Source organism: Alternaria incomplexa, assembly GCF_024043165.1.
Source record: "Alternaria incomplexa strain BMP 0042 chromosome Unknown scaffold_1, whole genome shotgun sequence".
NCBI lineage: Eukaryota > Fungi > Ascomycota > Dothideomycetes > Pleosporales > Pleosporaceae > Alternaria > Alternaria incomplexa.
The window spans coordinates 4,129,639-4,147,566 of NW_026249850.1; the positions used below are offsets into that span (position 1 = coordinate 4,129,639).

Consider the following 17,928-nt stretch of genomic DNA (forward strand, 5'->3'; position numbering starts at 1 on the left):
ATTTACTCCAAACGCGCTCCAATTGATGTGGGGGAGCAAAGACAGCGACACATGTTCCAGAACATTGTCATGTCTAACGGCCCAATTTGTCTCCACGTAACTTCATATCTTCACAACTCATTGTGCGCTGGCGCAGCCTTTTGTACTTCGATGCCACAGACTGCAGGCGTACCTACTTCCATTCGGTAGACGCACTTTTCTTCCTCGACGATCTTCCAAATTTCGTCATTTTCAGCGCACGCTAGAATGACCATGGTGCTTCGGTTGGGGCCGTTCCAGCAGTGTTGGCCATTCTCGTACTTGATTGCAATCCTTTCTCCACTGCCCAAGCCCTTACCATCGGCAGGAAGCTCTTCATCGACGGTGATCGATTCAATGCGTGCAAAGTTGCCCATGCCAGTGTGGCCACCGCCTTTCTTAGGCTTCTGAGTGGTCTTTGAGAGGAAGCAGTGCTCGTATGTGTATTCGCCAGAGTCAGTGCAGGTGCAGCGGTCCTTGAGGGCGCGGAAGATGGAGTCTGGTCCGTAGTCTTTGATGAGATCTTCTTCATGCCTTGTGAGTTCCGACTTGTCGCCTTCGAGCTCCTTCTTCGCAGAGTCAAGCTGTGACTTGGCGTCGGTAATGGCCTTTGATTCTGGCGTATCGCCGGTTGTGGGGTCTGCGAGGATACCGTTCTCGATGAGCGCGACACGCAAGTCGCGCAGCTTGCTGTCCACCCAGCTACGGATGGAGTCGGGAAGGTACTCCTCGAACTTGTAGACTGCGTGCGATAGTCAGTAGGTAGTTTTAGATGGGTCATGGAAACACGACTTACGGAGCTCCACGTCAGACTCTTCAACCGTCTCGAACTCGTCCCATTTGATGGCGCTCTCAGAGTCCGGCTTGAGAATCTCATCGAGGTCGCGGTCTAGAGCGTTGTTGGGTCCCGGGCGTTCTTGTGCAGCATAGTTCTCCCAGGCCTGCACGGCACGCTTCACGCCTTCGTCGTTGAAGTTGGGATTGTACTCCTCCTTGAAGCGCTTCAACATGCCCTCGAGCTCCTCAACCCGTGATTGTGCCGCGTTCCTCTCGTCTCGTACGCGGTTGACGTTGTCGGTCAGCTCTTGGATTCTATCCTTGGCGAGGCTGGCCAGCACTGTGATCTTGCCGCCCTTGCCTGCGCCCTTGACGACCTTGCCTCGCTCAGCCCTCTCGATCTCGGCGAGGCTCTTGGTCAGCCCGTCGACTTTGAGAGTTGCACCTTCTATCTGCGTCTTGAGCGTCTGAATGCGGTCCTCGACCTCCTTCCGCATGCGACCAGCCTCGGCGATGAGCTCCTTCCTCCTTTGCTTTGCAGCGGTCAGGCTCTTTTGTCTCGCCTCGTCCGCCTTCCGCCATTCTTTCCCAATCGACGCGCACTTGTCTTCACACTTGATGCCCCCCACACGCTCGTATTCGTCGCTGCCGTCACAACATAGTTCGTAGTCGCATGCGCCATCGTTTACGTTGGTGAAGGGGATGTAGCTCGGCTGGTGGCCCTTGTTCTTGCAGTAGAAGCCAGGAAGAGCAGGCGTAGCGTTGACGTCTTTGCCCTTGAAGCCTAGAGGCTGTGGTGGGGAGAGGGGCGAGAGGTAGGCGCACGCCGAGGTGCCTGGCTCATCAGAGCCATCGGGGCAGTCGCAGTAGTCGTCGTTCAGGCGTGCGATTGGGAGTTTGATGGCGGGATTCGAGATACAAGTGAATGTCTCGGCATCCTTGTAGTACTTTGCAACTGCACATCGACTATCAGCTATACTCCAGCGTCTACGTGGAAGCTCTCCCTGAGCTGTGACATATGCAACTTACACTCCGGAGCGACACCCCGCGGCCGGGCGGGGTCTGACGCCGCATCTGCGGTACTGGCTAAGATAGGGAGAATGAAGGCTAGCGAGGACACGTGCTTCCTTCCCATTTTGAATGTGGAGAGAGCAATTGGAGCTCGAGGCCTCAAGATGCTCGAAATGCCACATCGACATAGTTTCAGGGTCCACTGGCCCGTGCGCCGCCATCCGAGCTGCCCCAGCCCTCACCTCCACCCGACACTCCACAACTCCAGGGCACGCCCAATCTGCAAGGCCGTAAGTCGCGACTCCGTATTTACTCGCTATCATCTTGGTGCACACATCTGTCCGTAATGACGACTGGCACTCGCACATGTGTGTCGGCATCCCGTCCAGTCGGCTATGACTTCAACTCCGCATAGCCTGTGTGAGTCGAATGGAATGCGAACACTAACCTTGTCCATGGCATGACTGCCTCGCGTTTACTTTACCGTCTTTTCGAATTATGCGTCACCCAATGTCCTCAGCGCCCAAAAGTGCGTTTGGCGCTCAGCTCGGACATACCATCATTCCTCGGCATCAAACGAACAGTAGCCTCCTATCCAGGCCGCGTTACCAAATATGCCCCCACTAGCATCATTCAATCGCCAACCTGGTGGATCTATTTCTCAAAATCGGCCATCCATCGGGCCAACGGCGCGGCTTTTGGGTGGCCGTCTATGTTCCGGTCTCTAACAAACGCTGTACATACATTCGATTTGCTCTGTCTTTGAATCTTGGACATCCACATTCAGCTCTAGTATGACTGAATTTGCACGCTAGAATGATGTCTTTTGTTTGCATATGCGCTCAACTCGCGTCAGGATTTATGCGGCGAGGTCATCAGAGTATCATTCTCTTCCTTCTCGAATCCCATCATTCTATCTCTGAACATCGATATCCATCATTTGCTCATAACTTCATTTACCTACTCTAACATCATGTTATACGCTGACGAGGATGAAATCGACTGGAGCGACGGCTCTTTCGGCGCTCCACCTCGAATACTCATCGATGCTACACCCCAGTCAACTCATCACAACCCAACCGCGGACGCTTACGAGGAAGAAGATTCGCTTTTCGTATCGGAAACATATGACCAACACCGGATACCCAGTGGTCTTACACTTCAAGCTGGTAAGAAGCTTGCTCTGCATAGAGGCTGTTTGCTTACATTTCTCAGCTCCTTCAAACAGCAATGACAACCTTCAGAACCCTACGCGTGTTCAAAGAGCTCGTGCCGGTGTTCATCTGAACCGTCGTATACCTTCCAAGGCCGACTACATCAACTACGTGCTTTACCAAGCTAGCCAGAAGACTTACGAAGCCACCTCTCTGAACAACTTCATAGCGCATGCCTTGCATCCCGACCGCCTCGCCCAGTGTTCTGAAGATGCAAACAGCGGCCGCCAAAGCATCGCCGAGTACATGAAGTCTGTATCACATGAGGTCAACAGTATCACGAAGAAAATGATCTGGAATGGCCATTGCCGCACTGTACACCTTCTCGCTGGAGACGGCATGGACGGCGCACCGTTCCTCGATCCACATGCTCTCGACACCAAACCCTTCTCAAAGTACGGTCCTGGCAATCTCTTTCCTGTAGCAGACAGGATCAACGTGTCTTGGCACCGTACCAGCTCACATCCTACGATGGTACGATACTCAACCAAGGAGTACGAACTTGGCTATCAGGCCGGTCCATTGGAGGATCTTGACGCTGTATCCCAGACACTGTTTCGAAAAGAGAACTTCAGTATGACTTTGCCCATCGGTCGTGCTGTCAAGCTCTCAACATCCAAGAAGCGTAAAGGTCAGAACATGCCTGGAGCAGCAACCAGAGATGACAGAATGGCCTCATCTCGTCGAAACTGGATTCCGTTCCCGCAGCTGGCCACAATGTCGGACTTTCACGACCCTCAACCCATTACAAACAGTCCACTCGATATCGGTCATGAAGCAAAGGCGTCTGATGTTCACCAGGAGCCTCGGATACTGTCAGATCTCACCCAACTGTATCAAGACCCTGTAGATGCCTTCTCTCCAGATGATGCACAGGAAGAGGAATTCCATCTAGCTTTCCCTAGACACGAAGATCTATTCGGTTCCCATGATGCTGGAGTACCCATCAGTGACCGTGCCGGTGCATGCAAGCAAAGCAACGGCTCCGAGCACGTAGAGAAGGTACACCACTGGCGAACCAGGTTGATCAATGATCACAAGCGCCGGCTGACACTCAAGTGGGGCAACCCACGACAGGCTCTCGATCATGCGTTTCAGAACTTCAAGCAAGTTGTCGCTGCTGCCATGTCTATGGGTGTTCGTCCGATCGCCAACGACTACCAGAAGAAGCTCGAAGCCATCGCAGCTAGAGAGCGACTTCGAGAGCAAGCCGGAAGTTCTGCTCGATCACAGCAGAACAGTGAAAGTCTGTCAACTGAAACTACCACCCCTGATTCGCGTGCATCGCAATGTCTCCCAATGGACTCAGACATGAATACTCCTGCGTCCTCTTCCTTCTCCTCTCCACAGATCCTTCGACGAGATATTGGTGGGTCGTTGAGCAATTCTGAATCTGACAAGACACCCTCAGAGCCCTCAAAGAAGAGGAGGAGGAAGAACGAAGCCGCAAACAAGCAAGTCATGCGAAGTCACTCTACCCAGCAGCAATCGACTGCACCCAAGCCAGGCAAGCAATCGACCCATCAGTCAATCGTGAAGAGTCCGTCGGCAAACAAGTCACTATCGCTCCATCCGAGTGGTTCGACGACTTTGGAACTACATCAACACCTTCCTCCCGACGCTTACTTTGAGCCGATCTCAGTGGATGAGAAGTACGCTTGGCGTTGTCGTTGCAAACACGCAATGGGTCACTACTACAACTCTGGGAACCGCAAGAACTGTCGAGGCTGTAACACTTCGCTCAGTGACAATCATGCTGTTGAGATGGACTTTCTTATGCCACTGAGGTCCTTTTACCATCAATCCGCACCAGACATGCGTTGGAAGCCTAGCAAGCAGACTGCTCGACTTCGCAAATCAGACCGACCTTGTCACAATGCTGTGGCAAAGGACGCATATTGGGAGGCCGTAAGCACTGGCGCGACAGAAGAAGAAGCTCGGCAGATTGCTGTCGACGCCGTGGTCCGTTACCTTCGGCCAAAGGCACCGCCGAAAGAGCCAACACCCGAGCCGACGCCAGAGCCAGAGCCCGATCTTGTCCCCCATCCCAGTGGCTCGACCACTATGGAACACGGTCAGGAGATTCCCGATGGCTATTACTGGAAGAAGCAGAAAGCGGATGAGAAACTTGCCTGGCGATGCGACGTCAACCATGGTCTCGGACGGTACTACCTAGCGGGCGATAAGAAGACCTGTCCAGGGTGTGGAGCCGGTCGGACTAGTCTGGGCAAAAGCGAAGATATGGACTTCTATCTCCCATCGGGTGTCGTGGTTCGCCAAGAAGCACCAGGCCTCTCTATATGGAAACCTAGGAAGCCATACAAAATAGGCAAACCCGCTACTACGAAGAGAGAAGCGGTCAGTCACAACCAGATGTGTGCCAAGGTGTACTTCGAACTTCTCGCTCAAGAACACGAAGCAGAAGAGGCTTTGGCGCTTGCGATTGAGAGAGTGGACAGTGAGCTGGACAAGAAGCAAGAAGCTAAGATGAAACGACAGGAAGCGAAAGAGGAAATTGGAGACTCAGATGCGGTTGAGGGCGACAGCACTTCTGTCAGTGTCTCGAGGAGGGACTCCACTGCCACGAGTCGCAACTCGAGAGGAGGCTGTACCATGTCCCTCGTCCCAAAGAAGCGTACCATGGATGACGTCATCGAAGAGAGTCTGGATGAGGTTGTGGGTGATCTGGAAAATAGGGATATGGGAAGTGAAAGGGAGTCTGGGGATAGTGTTGTGATGTCTTCTTCTGCTGAAGAAGATAGCTCTGGTTCAGACTCAGAATAAGGGTGTAGTCGAATTATGTGAGTGTAGTGAATGAATTGTACATTATGCATGTTGGTTTTGGCGACACGGCATATCATCTATGATAACCTATAAAGGGTTCGCTCCCTTTGGAAGCTTGACCTTGAACACCAAAACCTGATTGTCAAGGTTGTAACCAGACGCATCCACGTACTTGTTCTGACCAAAGTTGATGTATCCTACAATATGTTAGTATGGGCTTTGAAATGCGAAGGAAGATGACTTACCGTTCTGAGTGATGAAGTCGTTGTCGGAGAAGGACACTAGATAGTACTGTTTTCCTTCGTCTTCATCTTGCCTCTCGCTCCTACCAATCTTGTCGTCCTTGTCAACGGGCAACATAGCGAAGCTCTCCCACTTCTCATTCAGCAGATTCGCGTCCTGTTCGCCACCGTTGTGAAGACCGAATCTGCCAAGCTGGTCGTTGTTGTTGAAAGACAGCCATGGGCAGTAGGTAGCAGGCACGATGCTGCTCTTCAAGACGCCATCTTTGCTTGCGATTTGCCCTTTGATGTCATCGGCCGCTGTGCGTGCGACGTTAGTGGCTTTGGAGATGTCGATCACATCCGCGTTACGGTAGATGGAAAGTGTGCTTTCTGCTCCGTGACCAGCGTTGGAGTCGCGCGCTAGGACGAGGAACTGGGTTTCGGAGATATAGTGCATCTCGGACTGGCTGGCGACGCGGCCTGTTGGCAGCACAGGAAGCTGAACAGCATACTCCGCCTCTAGCGTGGTCTGGTCGTCTTTGACACGGTACTTGAGGAGGCGAGTGTTGCGACGCTTCTTCGCGGAACTGCCGCCGTCCTGGATGGTAGCGCTCTGGAGCATGGTGTAGAGGTACTTGCCATCTGGGCTGGCGGTCAGAGCCTCTAGACCCTGGTTGTTGCCTCTGCCACTGTCGGGATCCTCGGGCGTGGTCTCAAGATCAGGGTCGTAAATGGGTGGAGAAGCTGCATTGAAGCTTTCAGTTCCGTTACGGCGGGGAACAAGAGCCTCGGGGGTGCGAACAGCTTTGATCATCTTGCCCTTCTTATCGAACTGGTAGACGTACGCGGCGTATTCGTCACTGATCCAGAAAGTCTTGTCGTCTCCGAGGACAAGGCCTTCAGTGTCTAGCGGGACGCGAGCACCACCGGTTCCATTTTGGCCGAAGCCGTTGCCGGTGTCTGCAACTATCAGTGCTGGTAATTGATATATGAATGTAGAACTTACATCTGGCTAAAGGAAGAGTTGGGAAGCCAGGGTAGGTGATGGTTTCTGTAGGATCCAGACCAGTCAAGGGCGTACCATCAGGTCCGGTGAGAAGCAGGGTGTCGATGTAAGAGAACTGGAAGTTCGGGCTGGCCGATTTCTCAAGAGTTGCTTCAACCGGCGTGAAGACAACGCTGAACTTATGAATGCGGGTCTGAGTGTTCTGGGTACCCTGAGTATTCCAGCCACGATCAGGCAAACCCCAAACGACACCCTCGTAGGAACCTTTCTTGTACTTCCATGACTTCTTCTCGAATGCAATGGCGCTTCCAATACCGCCAACGGTGTCGCCAAACTTGTCACGAGCGTCGCTGACAAGTTTTCCGTAACCTGCTAGCTGTTCGTAGGTGTAAAGTTTGCCATTGCAGGTGGTGACATTGGCTGCAGCAGCATCACTATCTCGATCGATGATCGGACCAGCAAAAGCTTGGTTGACGGAGAGCGCCAGAACGCTGAGTGAAGCGACAAACAGCATTGTAAAGTGCGGTTGACTGTCGCGTGCCTGAGCAGATGCTTTGTGAAGAATGTCAACAGCCTATATACATGCCCGTCAGGACCGGGATGATCCCGCGATGACGCGACCCGACAGCCAGGCACACGAGGCTATCTTGATGCATATTCAGTCCAAGAGCCACACGTGCGCTGTCTGTTTGGCTGCGACCGACGAGGGTACGAATGCAATAGCGGCATGGCGTTCGCAGAAGCCGTGTAAACAGGCAAATGGCGTCGAAGAAGCGGCATGTAGGAACAGATGCTCTGCCATGGATGTCACTAAGTCATACCAGCGAGCGCAGTGGACTGCAAGCTCCTGGCGGAATCCCCAATAATGACGCGAGGTTCGTGGAGATGGATGCGCACGTTGCTCGAGAACATGATGTGAGTCGCTGGCCGGAAATGGTGCCGAGGCAGGCGTTATTCCCGATCGGGCATGCGACATTGGCGGGCGGGTACTTAGTTCAACATAGTTCAGCTTTCAGAAAGTACACTCAAGCCGTCCTTTGACGTCGGAATCAGTAATGGAGTGGGCTGCTCAGTGCGGCCGGTACCGGGAGTGGTATTCAGTCGACCGTCATTGAGGGGTGGACGCGTCAGAAGTCGCCTTTGCTTTCATGGATACCTAGTCATTGCAAGCTACAAAAGAGCATGAGCCGTATCGCGTCAACGGTGGCTTGATTCCGCACATCTTTCCAGAAACCGGAGTTTATATCGCGCGCTCCTATCTCGACTTCAGGATGCTCTGCCTGTTCAAGGCAGTGCGATTGATTCACGCTCATGCGAGTGTAACTTCCCGAGGCCAAAACATGATGGCTCTGTGGAGGGTAAGAGCTTCCGCCCCAAGTTGTACCTTTCCTTCCGCATGTCCAGATCTCTCCATTGCACGATCGCCCTGGCTGTTACTGCACACGCGTTTCTCGCGACTGGAACATTACCCTACCTAGGTAAATCCTCTTATCACTGACATCCGAACTTCCTACGTCACGATCTATATATCACGATACTTGCCATCGCCCTTCACACTGCGACTCACACGCTGACGAATGTTTGCTGTCCGGTTGACGTATTCATCGTAATCTGCAGCTACCATGCTTGGGACTTCCGGCGATGGCTTAATCACCAAGCTCACCTCGTACCTCACAACCGATAAAGAGGCAGCCCCCAACACTCCTCCTTATACACCTGACCAAGAGCGCGAACATCACTCTGCTTTTGCAACGACAACGTCGCATGATGCCGAGACAATGGGCAGCGATCGGACTGACATGTCAGCGATTCAGCCCTCGAAGGCGAGTTCTAGACGGTCGCTGAAACGATCCGCGAGCGGACTGGTTATACCGAGCCAAGAACGGAATGAGCGCTTGACTGCGATTGCCGCGTTGGAGGCAGTGCGCTCGAAGGAGGATGGGCGCCATACAACCCGTCCGACTCCATCTCCGACACGTAGACAGCTACGGCCTCCACGCCCTGGCTCTCAGCGCTCCATCAGCAACTCCAGATACGAACTAAAATCTCAGTACCACGATCCAAACATCTCATCTGCTAGCCTCCAGAAGCAACTCGTTGAGCAGACAAAACCCAGGGCCAAGCGATCTCGAACCCCCGAGCCGAATAAGAACCAGATCAAAAAGGTTGCAAGGCCAAGTCCCATCAGGTCCACTGCTGTGCGTTCAAAGTCAGAGCCAGACCCAGCAAAAGCGTTTGCAAACCCAAAGACACGCCATGGAAATGCGAAGCTGAAGCCATGTATAAAGAAGAAGGCGAAGAGCACCACAACCACACCACCGACCGGATTGCAACAGGAAAGCATCAACGCCGAGCTCAAGACCTTGCGTCGCGTGAAGACTGTCGATTTCGAAGAAAGTGGTTCGAAGCAATCGATCTCACTTCCCCCGGCGCCCATCACGGAAGAAGTCTCGACTCGGACTCTAGCAAGTGATACCGGAGAGAGCTCCAGGTCGGCCAGCAACCATACAGAACTCGTCAAGTCATGCCCATCATGCCCGAACACGATGAACATAGCGAAGAGCGCTGCAGCTGAGCCAGCTACTACACGGACAGACGTACATGTCATCGCCATAGCTCCCTCGTGGGACGCGCAAGGACTCACCCATGATGACAGCGCTGACCCGGCAACACCTACAATGCAAATCATCGAGACAAAGAGTGGCAGCTATGAGGTAATCTGGGACGATGTGCCAGAAGAGCACACCATCAGGACGCGGGGACGACGAAGCTCCTCAGCAAGTCATGCCTTAGAAACTGCCAGCCCGAGCGCCAAACGTGGTGGCCTTGACCGAGTCAACTCGAAGCTCGCGGGATGGTCGGGAACCTGGAATAGCCCGTCCGACAGCTTCAAGCCCACCATTGTGGTGTTCCCTGATGATGATGGTCGGGCTACTCGCTACGACTGCGCGGTAGACGACGACGAAGACCTGGCAGCAACAGTACCTCCAAATAGCCGCATCACAAGCGGAGCGCATTCTAGCGTCTCATCACGTCCCGTAAGCGCGCCTCTGACCAGGAGCGTGTCGTGTGAGGAAATATCACTTCAGCACGCCCTACAGGTGACGCCGCCGCACGCTCCAGGAGCAGGATCACCACCCTCCGAGCACACTCTTGTCGTGCCCAATGTCGAGATCCCGCATACCAGAGGAAGAAACACCAAGCCATCACCAATGATCCGAAAGCTCTCGAATCTCGAAGAAGCAGACACCAAATTTCGCGACCATCGCGATTCTGTTACGATCGCGCACTCTCGTATTGTGCATTCGGGTGGTGTGTCGCCTGAACTGTTTGCTCATAGGGATTCCGTGTCGCTGGGAAAGAAGCGCATGCACGCGCGTAATCATGCCGCATCAGCAGCGCGGTCGCCATCGCGCAGGAAGGAGCTGTCTGTTGAGGCACTTGGTCTCTTTACTGATGAGGATATTTCATCAGTGACGTTGCCTACCGTCAAGGAGCATGCTGCACAGGCGCTCAGGAACAGCAGCGAACCTTCCATCCTTCATCCACCACAGCAGACTGCCAGTAAACGCCACATACGGATCGTGGAGTGAGGAAGCGAAGTCGAGTGGATGATGCTGGCTGATGCTCCCTGATGAGACGAATGGCGTGTGCGGATGGGCCGGAGGTAATGTGGCGATGGTATAGTCTAATTTCGCTCGAAGAGCATCGATAACCTGTAGAGCATGACTCGGATCGGAGCGCGTTGATCTCAATCTCATCATCAGAGGGTGGTCGGTGATGATGCCGAATGCAGTGGCAGGTGGTGTGGGCTAGGGAGTCCTTGGCGTGATTATCGATAGACGCCGATTAGCGTCATCGCGTCCCACAAGCATCATCGTCGGCGCCAAACCTCTCACTCTACCTAGGTACCATGAATATGTACGAAATTGTTGCGTTGCCTTCTTCCTTCGATCTGAGCTTCGGTTTGGTTTCACGTCATTGTAATGTCTGCGTTGAGATCCATCGTCACGCGTCTGCCATTCGTGCCTATCTCTTGCGTCAGGAAAGACCATGCAACGCGCCGTACCTATACGCGCATGCTATTACGATGCAAACCGGAAGCTGATACTTCTAATAAGACATTTGATCTATGCTAATGATTCAGGGCCCGGCGTGCCGGTCGTCGTCCTCCAAGCCGGATCACGTATCATCTAACAATTGGCGTCGCAGTATACGTTTGAGCGCCAAAGCAGATGAACACGATGCCGCGTCAACGCCATTGTATCTATGCGCTTACCCTTTCATCCTTACCAAACCACAGCTACAGTGATGCCGGCATTCGCACCACACAAATCGACTCACGACGTGTCCATCATGGCCTTCGCGACCAACGACCCATTAAAGCTCGATCAACGATACGACGCCTTACGCAACACCGACGATCACTCGGATTCGAGTACAGAGGTTGACGATTGGGATACAGAAGATGCCGTTCGGCCGAGACGAAGACGCAAGACAGTGTGGAAGAAACTGAAGGGCTACAGATGGATACTTGACACGGCGCTTCTCCTCGTCATTGTAGGCTTGTTGGTGGAGAAGAGATGGCAGAAACATGTGAAGAGCCATCAATATGAGCTCGCAGGAGACATCACAGGCTTCGCGCCGACATTCTCGCAACAGATTGTGAGCTTCAAGCCCAGTTCTGTGTTCGCCCCAGAAGATGCGGCGGAGTTCTGGAGCAACGAGACACAGCATGCATGGCTGAGCATCGTACCAGGTATGTACATCGTTCTGGTTTCTCGTGGTTGAACAGTGCTGACGATCTCCATAGAGGGCTTGGGCTACGTCAACGTGAAGAACCCCTCCGAATACTCGAACCTCCCACACCCGATACACGACTATCCCAATCACACCGTCTTCACCACGTCCGTGACGCATCAGCTGCACTGCCTCTACACTATACTTGGCGCCTACAACTCCATGAAGCTCACGGTCGCGTCACCTGTGTCTACAAATCCCGTCAAGATGCCATGGCACATCAACCACTGCTTCGAATACATCAGGCAGGCGATAATGTGCGCTGGAGACGTTGCGCTGGAAGGGGCTGCGACAAGCTTCCCCGGCGACGAGCATGGCGAAGATCGTGGTGGAAGTGACGGCTGGGATGCGAAGCATGTGTGCAAAGACTACAGCCAGGTATATGAGTACCTAGAGAAGGAAACGATCAATCACATGAAGTGGATCTCATCGGATTAGTGATCCACGCTGTACCCTCGGAGGCAGCATGTGAAGTGGAGTCTGCCTCGTGCAGCGGGCCGTTTGGACAGACCCAAACGTGGGCTTTGCGCTTGCGCACGCGGGTGACGTGTATCGAGTTCACCATCAGCAACCCAAGACATTGGCATGTAGCAACATTATATACGTCGTAATTCAAGTGAAAGCGTCGAATTAAAGTTATGAGCTGACTGTGCACACTATCGTAGCCTGTGTTACATTGTAACAATTTCCCTATGGACCTGAGATTTCCTTCTAGCTAGCTGACTCTGATGATTCCCGCAACAAGCAACATTCCCTTCTCGCCTGCAACACATGACTACTATCCCACCTCATTACAGTAACTTCCGAGTCCTCCGAGCATGCATACAACACCATCGGGCAGTAACCCGTTTAGGTCCAACATGCGAATTCGCAGATCTACTGTATCAGATTTGGCGAATCACGACCCCCGCGAATCAGCCTCGGTAACGGGGCAGGGCAGGGATGGTGCAGCAGCGGCATCACCGAAAACCTACGCACGCTATGCTTTAGCCTCCGCGAGCGCATTCCATTCCGAATGGGCGTTTACCTCAGCAGTCGGGCGCCGCTTTGCACCGTGTCCGGAGCTGAATGCTCAAATTGTAAGTGTGCCGTGAGCTTGTTAGACGATGCGTTTGTGGAACCCCTAGAATTTCGGACGGGCGTAGGTGGTATAAGAGAGTGGCTGGCCTCGTGACTAGTGATTAATTTTTGCTGTGTTGACGTTTTACGACAAACCTTGGAACTACTCAGCCAAGCCCGTGGCTATACTGAACGACCATCCGCCTCTTGGTGGTAATACCGGGATTCTTGGACAACACCGCGGAGAGCGGAACAACGACGGAGACCGAACAGTTTATCGGACCTCGGCCGAGCAGTCGCACGACAAATCTTTCTGCGAGTAAGAAAAGAGACATTGATTGCATACGGACGTAAGACAAGGGCAAGAGGACTTGGGTGTCTGTTACCTGGGCTTGGCTCAACAACGAACGCTTCATACTGTGGATTCAAGGCGGACCTGACAGCGGCTGTGTCTATTACCCTGCAATCACTCTTTCCACATCAACAACTGGGTTCGTTGCGAGGCACCGGTTAAACACCTCGTGCAATAAACGCAACTGCCTCGACGAAGGCATACAAATAGCTCCCACGAAGACGCGGCTACCCACTATCGCCGTTCCTCGACGTCATCACTAAAACCTTTTCCGAAAACCGCTCCTACTCTCCAACAACACCATTCCTACAGACACCATGGCGCAGTCGCCACTACTTTTCATCGTTGCGGGAGCCGCTATATCCTATATCCTATACACCCGTATTGCCCTCTACCTCGCGCGCCAGCGCTTCAAGAAAGAGAATGGCTGCCAACCATGCACGGCGCAGTTCCACAAAGACCCTATTTTCGGAATTGATAATGTGAAGGTCATGGCATACAACAGCAAGCACCACATCCTGCTGGAAGAGAACAGAAAGCGCTTTGGACGGCTCGGTAACACTTTCCATAACAGGCTGGTTACCATGCCTTTCATTGCGACGTGCGAGCCGGAGAACGTCAAGACGATCTTGAGTTTGAAGTTCAAGGATTACGGTTTTGGTCATAGGCAGGGTGCTTTTACTCCTCTTTTGGGCCACGGTATCTTCAACGCGGATGGTGAGCGATGGGCTAATAGCCGCCACTTGCTGCGACCCAACTTCGCTCGCGACCAAGTTGCAGATATCGAGGCGTTCGAGAGGCACTTCAAGCTTATGCTCAAGCACATCCCCAAGGATGGCGCTACTGTCGATCTGCAAGAGCTCTTTTTCCGTTTGACCATCGACACCGCAACAGAGTTCCTCTTCAACCACTCCACCAACTCGCTCCGCATGGTCGGCCAAGAAGACGCAAACAACGAGGACGTCATTTTCAGCAAGGCTTTCACCACCGCACAAGACGACATCACGACCCGCACCCGCTGGGGCATCTTCGACCGATTCCGCAAGAACCCAGAGGGCAAGAAGGCCATCAACATCTGCCACGCGTACGTTGACAAGTTCGTCGACGATGCTCTCCGTTTCAGGGAAGAATTGGATGCTGAGAAGAGTGCTGGAGGCAAGGACGACAAGTATTACTTTATTCAAGAAGTGGCCAAGCAGACTACCGACAAGAAGCGGATTCGTGAGGAACTTATCAACATCCTGCTTGCCGGACGTGATACGACTGCCAGTCTGCTCAGCAACATGTTCTTCCAGATTGCGAAGAGACCTGATATCTATGCCAAGTTGAGGGAGGAGGTTGCGGCGCTTGGAGGTCGCACACCGACGTACGAGGAGTTGAGGAACCTCAAATACGTCAAGTGGTGCCTCAACGAATGTGAGTCTGCATACTGAGCTTGAGATATCATGATGCTAATTCTATCCAGCACTCCGCCTCCACCCAGTCGTCCCCGGTAACTCTCGCCTTGCCATCCGCGACTCTGTCCTGCCCCGAGGAGGTGGTCCAGACGGCCAAGCACCTCTGTTCGTACCAAAGGGAACAACAGTCGGCTACTCACCATACACCATGCACCGCCGCCACGACCTCTACGGCCCAGACGCAGACGAGTACAAGCCTGAGAGGTGGGAGACACTGCGTCCAGGCTGGGAATACCTGCCCTTCAACGGCGGCCCACGCATCTGTCTCGGCCAGCAGTACGCGCTTACCGAGGCGAGCTACGTGACTGTGCGTTTGGTGCAGGAGTTCAAGACTATGGAGAGCCGAGACCCGGGTCCATGGCGGGAGGGTCTCACACTGACTCTGGCTTCGATGAACGGTACACAGGTTGGCCTTACGCCTGCCTAGAAGGAGCGTAGTCAGCGATTGAGACACAGCTGTTTCGAGAGGTGTCAGATTGGGGAGGGCGGTGGAAAAATACAGCACGATGAGTTGTGCTTGCTTGCGGAATCACTGGGAGTCTCACCCGTCATGCCACCTTTTTGGCCAGGGGAGATGCCTAACAGGAGAAGACGACTATCATTGTTCTAGGGAGTTCTGTTCGTATGGGAGCCTTTCAGAGGCATTGCATTTTGATCTTCACTGTACTATACCTACTACTATGAAATTCTATGAACTCTAAGGAAGCTGGCAGAGAGGATGACTTTCTACTGGGAGTTATCCCGAAGCACTAAGACATGCTCGTGCATTCGGTTAATTCACAATGTTTCGAGCGTCTCACTTTCGTGATTACCTACAAAATAACAGTACTCTCTTCGTCAGTGGCAATCAAACCTACAACATTACTGCAACTGTAGTCGCCCGAATCGAGACTAGTGCCGGAAGTCCGCAACTGTGACCCTAGACACACAAGTGTTGATCAACAACAGCGCAACACGCCACGACGCACGCACCGAACCGAACCTTCCACCTGCCCCGTAATTTCGCTGGCAAACATCATGTCGCGAAGTCACCGCCCTTCGACGACGCCCATGGACTTTGAGTGGACGAACCAAACAGGCCCCATCGACGCTCAATCGCCCTTCCTCGCTGCCAGCCAACAGAAGAAGCGTGAGTCCCCAGGCCCCTCTTTCGCTTTCGGACGGAACACACATGGGGAAACACAACCGCTGACTTCAGGGCCTTCTTTCGGCCAGCCAGGTTCTCACTCCGTCCTAGACTCTCCCTCCAAGAACGGTTTCGCGACTCCAAATCGGCTGCGCGACCCCGACAACCGCATGACATACTTCAGCCGCGATCCCAGCAAGCCGCTACCGTCCACGCCCGCATCCTCGGTGCCCACACACATCCAACCGAGCCCGTGGTCTATGCGAACGCCCTCACACGACCTCGACTTCAGCTCAGGCGGGGAAACACCCGGCACACCACAGGTAGACAGCGACCCTGGCACACCAGACACACAATTGGCGAGCAAAATGGGGCGGCTGGGCAACGGTGATGCAAAGGGCGGGCGGCGAGACAGCTGGTTCAAGCGGACCTTCATGTCCACGCCGAGCCCCACCAAAGAGCGGGACAGAGAGCGGGACAAGGACAAGGACGCATCGCAAAAGTACTACTCCAAGAAAGCCGAGAACCGCATAGTCAAGCGCCGGTCTGAGCGATCACGGTCCAAGAAGCGCGCCACGGTCCACGACGACGACGGCGAAGATTCCGACAACAACGACCAGAGACGACCTCAAGTCCCTCCCAAAGAGGCGGGGCCCGTCCAGCAGACTCTCGCCATGAGCGTAGGCGGCTTCCTCTCGTGGGTCGAAGCGCATCCCAACCTCCCCTCCGTCCTATCCTACTACCTCCAACTCACCGTCAACATGTTCCTCGGCAGCCTCTTCATCTACATCGTCTACTCCGCCTGGGCGGGCGTCATGACAGACGTCGACATCGAATCCTCCAAACACGCGTCCGAAGTCATGGTTGAAATCGCCGGATGCGCTATTGAATACAACCGGAATCGCTGTCGGCCGGAGGAAGTCGTGCCGGCTATGGAGAGGGCATGTGGTGTCTGGGAGACGTGCATGAACCGCGATCCGAAGAAGGTTGCAAGAGCGACGGTGACGGCGAAGACGTTTGCTATGATCTTTAACTCTTTTGTCGAGGAGTTTAGTTATAAGTCTATGGTATGTTGCTTTCTTCTCGGTACACCGGCGGTCGCTGTGTATTGGGCTGTCCACGAACGGCGCGAGTACATTGATTCTGCGCATACGCGTTCGCACAACCACTACACCCAGTCCTGTAATTGCCTTCAGCGCAGCAGACCCCAAACCCACAGCTCCCAACACACCCACCACCACCAACCCCCAAATATATATCCCAACCTAAACTAACACGCGTTTCAGATCTTCACAGCAATAATAATCTTCGGCGGCTTCAACCTCTCAAACTGGGCCTTCGGCCTCCTCCGCTCCCAGCAACAACAATCCCACCACACACAACCCCACCACCAACAACCGAGCGAATTCATCCCACAAACACCGCACAGAGTAATCAGCAACGGTTACAACGATAGTTATAACCAGCAAAGCTACCAGCAGAATTGGCAGCAATTACCGACGCCGTATCAACAACAGCAGCAACAGCAGCTACAGGGAACGCCGTATCAGAGCCATAATACGCCGTATCAGGGTCAGAGACATATTGAGGCGCCGCCGCTGGTGCATGCGCATACTATGCCTGCGTTGGGGACTTCGAGTTCGGCGCAGGAAGCGGTGGCGACGGCGGATGGGGGGAGGACGCCGAGGAAACGGGGGTTGTTTCGATAGAACAACACTCTTATCTATGCATGATACTTTTATTGCGTATCTTTTTTTTTTGGTGATTGATTTGGATATAAGCGCATTCTTTCGATCTGTATTCATGTTCTTTCTTAGGGTTGTCGTAGGGTAAGGCTTGGGGCTCGCAAAAGGTAGCATAAGTTGGGCGAGCTGGGTGGAAAAGGGTCATCTCACGAATATTCATACTTTTTCTACTCCTGTCATATATAGTTTGTAAATGTCTTTTTTGAACGAATGAATTACTAAGTTCTATCATAAGAAGAGCATCGAAGCCTCCAACCTGGATATCAAATGGCCAATCATCTACTTGTTGAACCGCCAAACGCCCCAATCAAGGAATCTCGTAATCTATCTGTCTATGCATACATGTCGACTTGCT

The 17,928-nt window shown here is 53.3% G+C and overlaps 7 protein-coding genes across 7 annotated transcripts; 5 read left to right on the forward strand and 2 right to left on the reverse strand.

Annotated features, from left to right (window-relative positions):
- Positions 1-110: 110 nt before the first annotated feature.
- J4E90_001434 (uncharacterized protein) lies at positions 111-1,930 on the reverse strand (the record flags this gene model as incomplete). Its single annotated transcript, XM_051431022.1, has 3 exons — positions 111-760; positions 815-1,750; positions 1,825-1,930. 3 exons carry the CDS (start codon positions 1,928-1,930, stop codon positions 111-113), a joined length of 1,692 nt encoding a protein of 563 aa, XP_051296509.1.
- Positions 1,931-2,779: 849 nt separating this feature from the next.
- J4E90_001435 (uncharacterized protein) lies at positions 2,780-5,804 on the forward strand (the record flags this gene model as incomplete). Its single annotated transcript, XM_051431023.1, has 2 exons — positions 2,780-2,975; positions 3,022-5,804. The coding sequence occupies 2 exons, from the start codon at positions 2,780-2,782 to the stop codon at positions 5,802-5,804; spliced, it is 2,979 nt and encodes a 992-aa protein (XP_051296510.1).
- Positions 5,805-5,891: 87 nt separating this feature from the next.
- Positions 5,892-7,548, reverse strand: J4E90_001436 (uncharacterized protein; the record flags this gene model as incomplete). The annotated part of the gene is made up of 3 exons (XM_051431024.1): positions 5,892-6,001; positions 6,050-6,988; positions 7,035-7,548. 3 exons carry the CDS (start codon positions 7,546-7,548, stop codon positions 5,892-5,894), a joined length of 1,563 nt encoding a protein of 520 aa, XP_051296511.1.
- Positions 7,549-8,656: 1,108 nt separating this feature from the next.
- Positions 8,657-10,627, forward strand: J4E90_001437 (uncharacterized protein; the record flags this gene model as incomplete). The annotated part of the gene is made up of 1 exon (XM_051431025.1): positions 8,657-10,627. The coding sequence occupies one exon, from the start codon at positions 8,657-8,659 to the stop codon at positions 10,625-10,627; it is 1,971 nt and encodes a 656-aa protein (XP_051296512.1).
- A 763-nt stretch (positions 10,628-11,390) lies between these two features.
- Positions 11,391-12,272, forward strand: J4E90_001438 (uncharacterized protein; the record flags this gene model as incomplete). Its single annotated transcript, XM_051431026.1, has 2 exons — positions 11,391-11,793; positions 11,848-12,272. 2 exons carry the CDS (start codon positions 11,391-11,393, stop codon positions 12,270-12,272), a joined length of 828 nt encoding a protein of 275 aa, XP_051296513.1.
- A 1,290-nt stretch (positions 12,273-13,562) lies between these two features.
- Positions 13,563-15,129, forward strand: J4E90_001439 (uncharacterized protein; the record flags this gene model as incomplete). Its single annotated transcript, XM_051431027.1, has 2 exons — positions 13,563-14,661; positions 14,711-15,129. 2 exons carry the CDS (start codon positions 13,563-13,565, stop codon positions 15,127-15,129), a joined length of 1,518 nt encoding a protein of 505 aa, XP_051296514.1.
- Positions 15,130-15,458: 329 nt separating this feature from the next.
- On the forward strand, positions 15,459-17,102 carry J4E90_001440 (uncharacterized protein; the record flags this gene model as incomplete). The annotated part of the gene is made up of 2 exons (XM_051431028.1): positions 15,459-15,464; positions 15,579-17,102. 2 exons carry the CDS (start codon positions 15,459-15,461, stop codon positions 17,100-17,102), a joined length of 1,530 nt encoding a protein of 509 aa, XP_051296515.1.
- Positions 17,103-17,928: the final 826 nt, after the last annotated feature.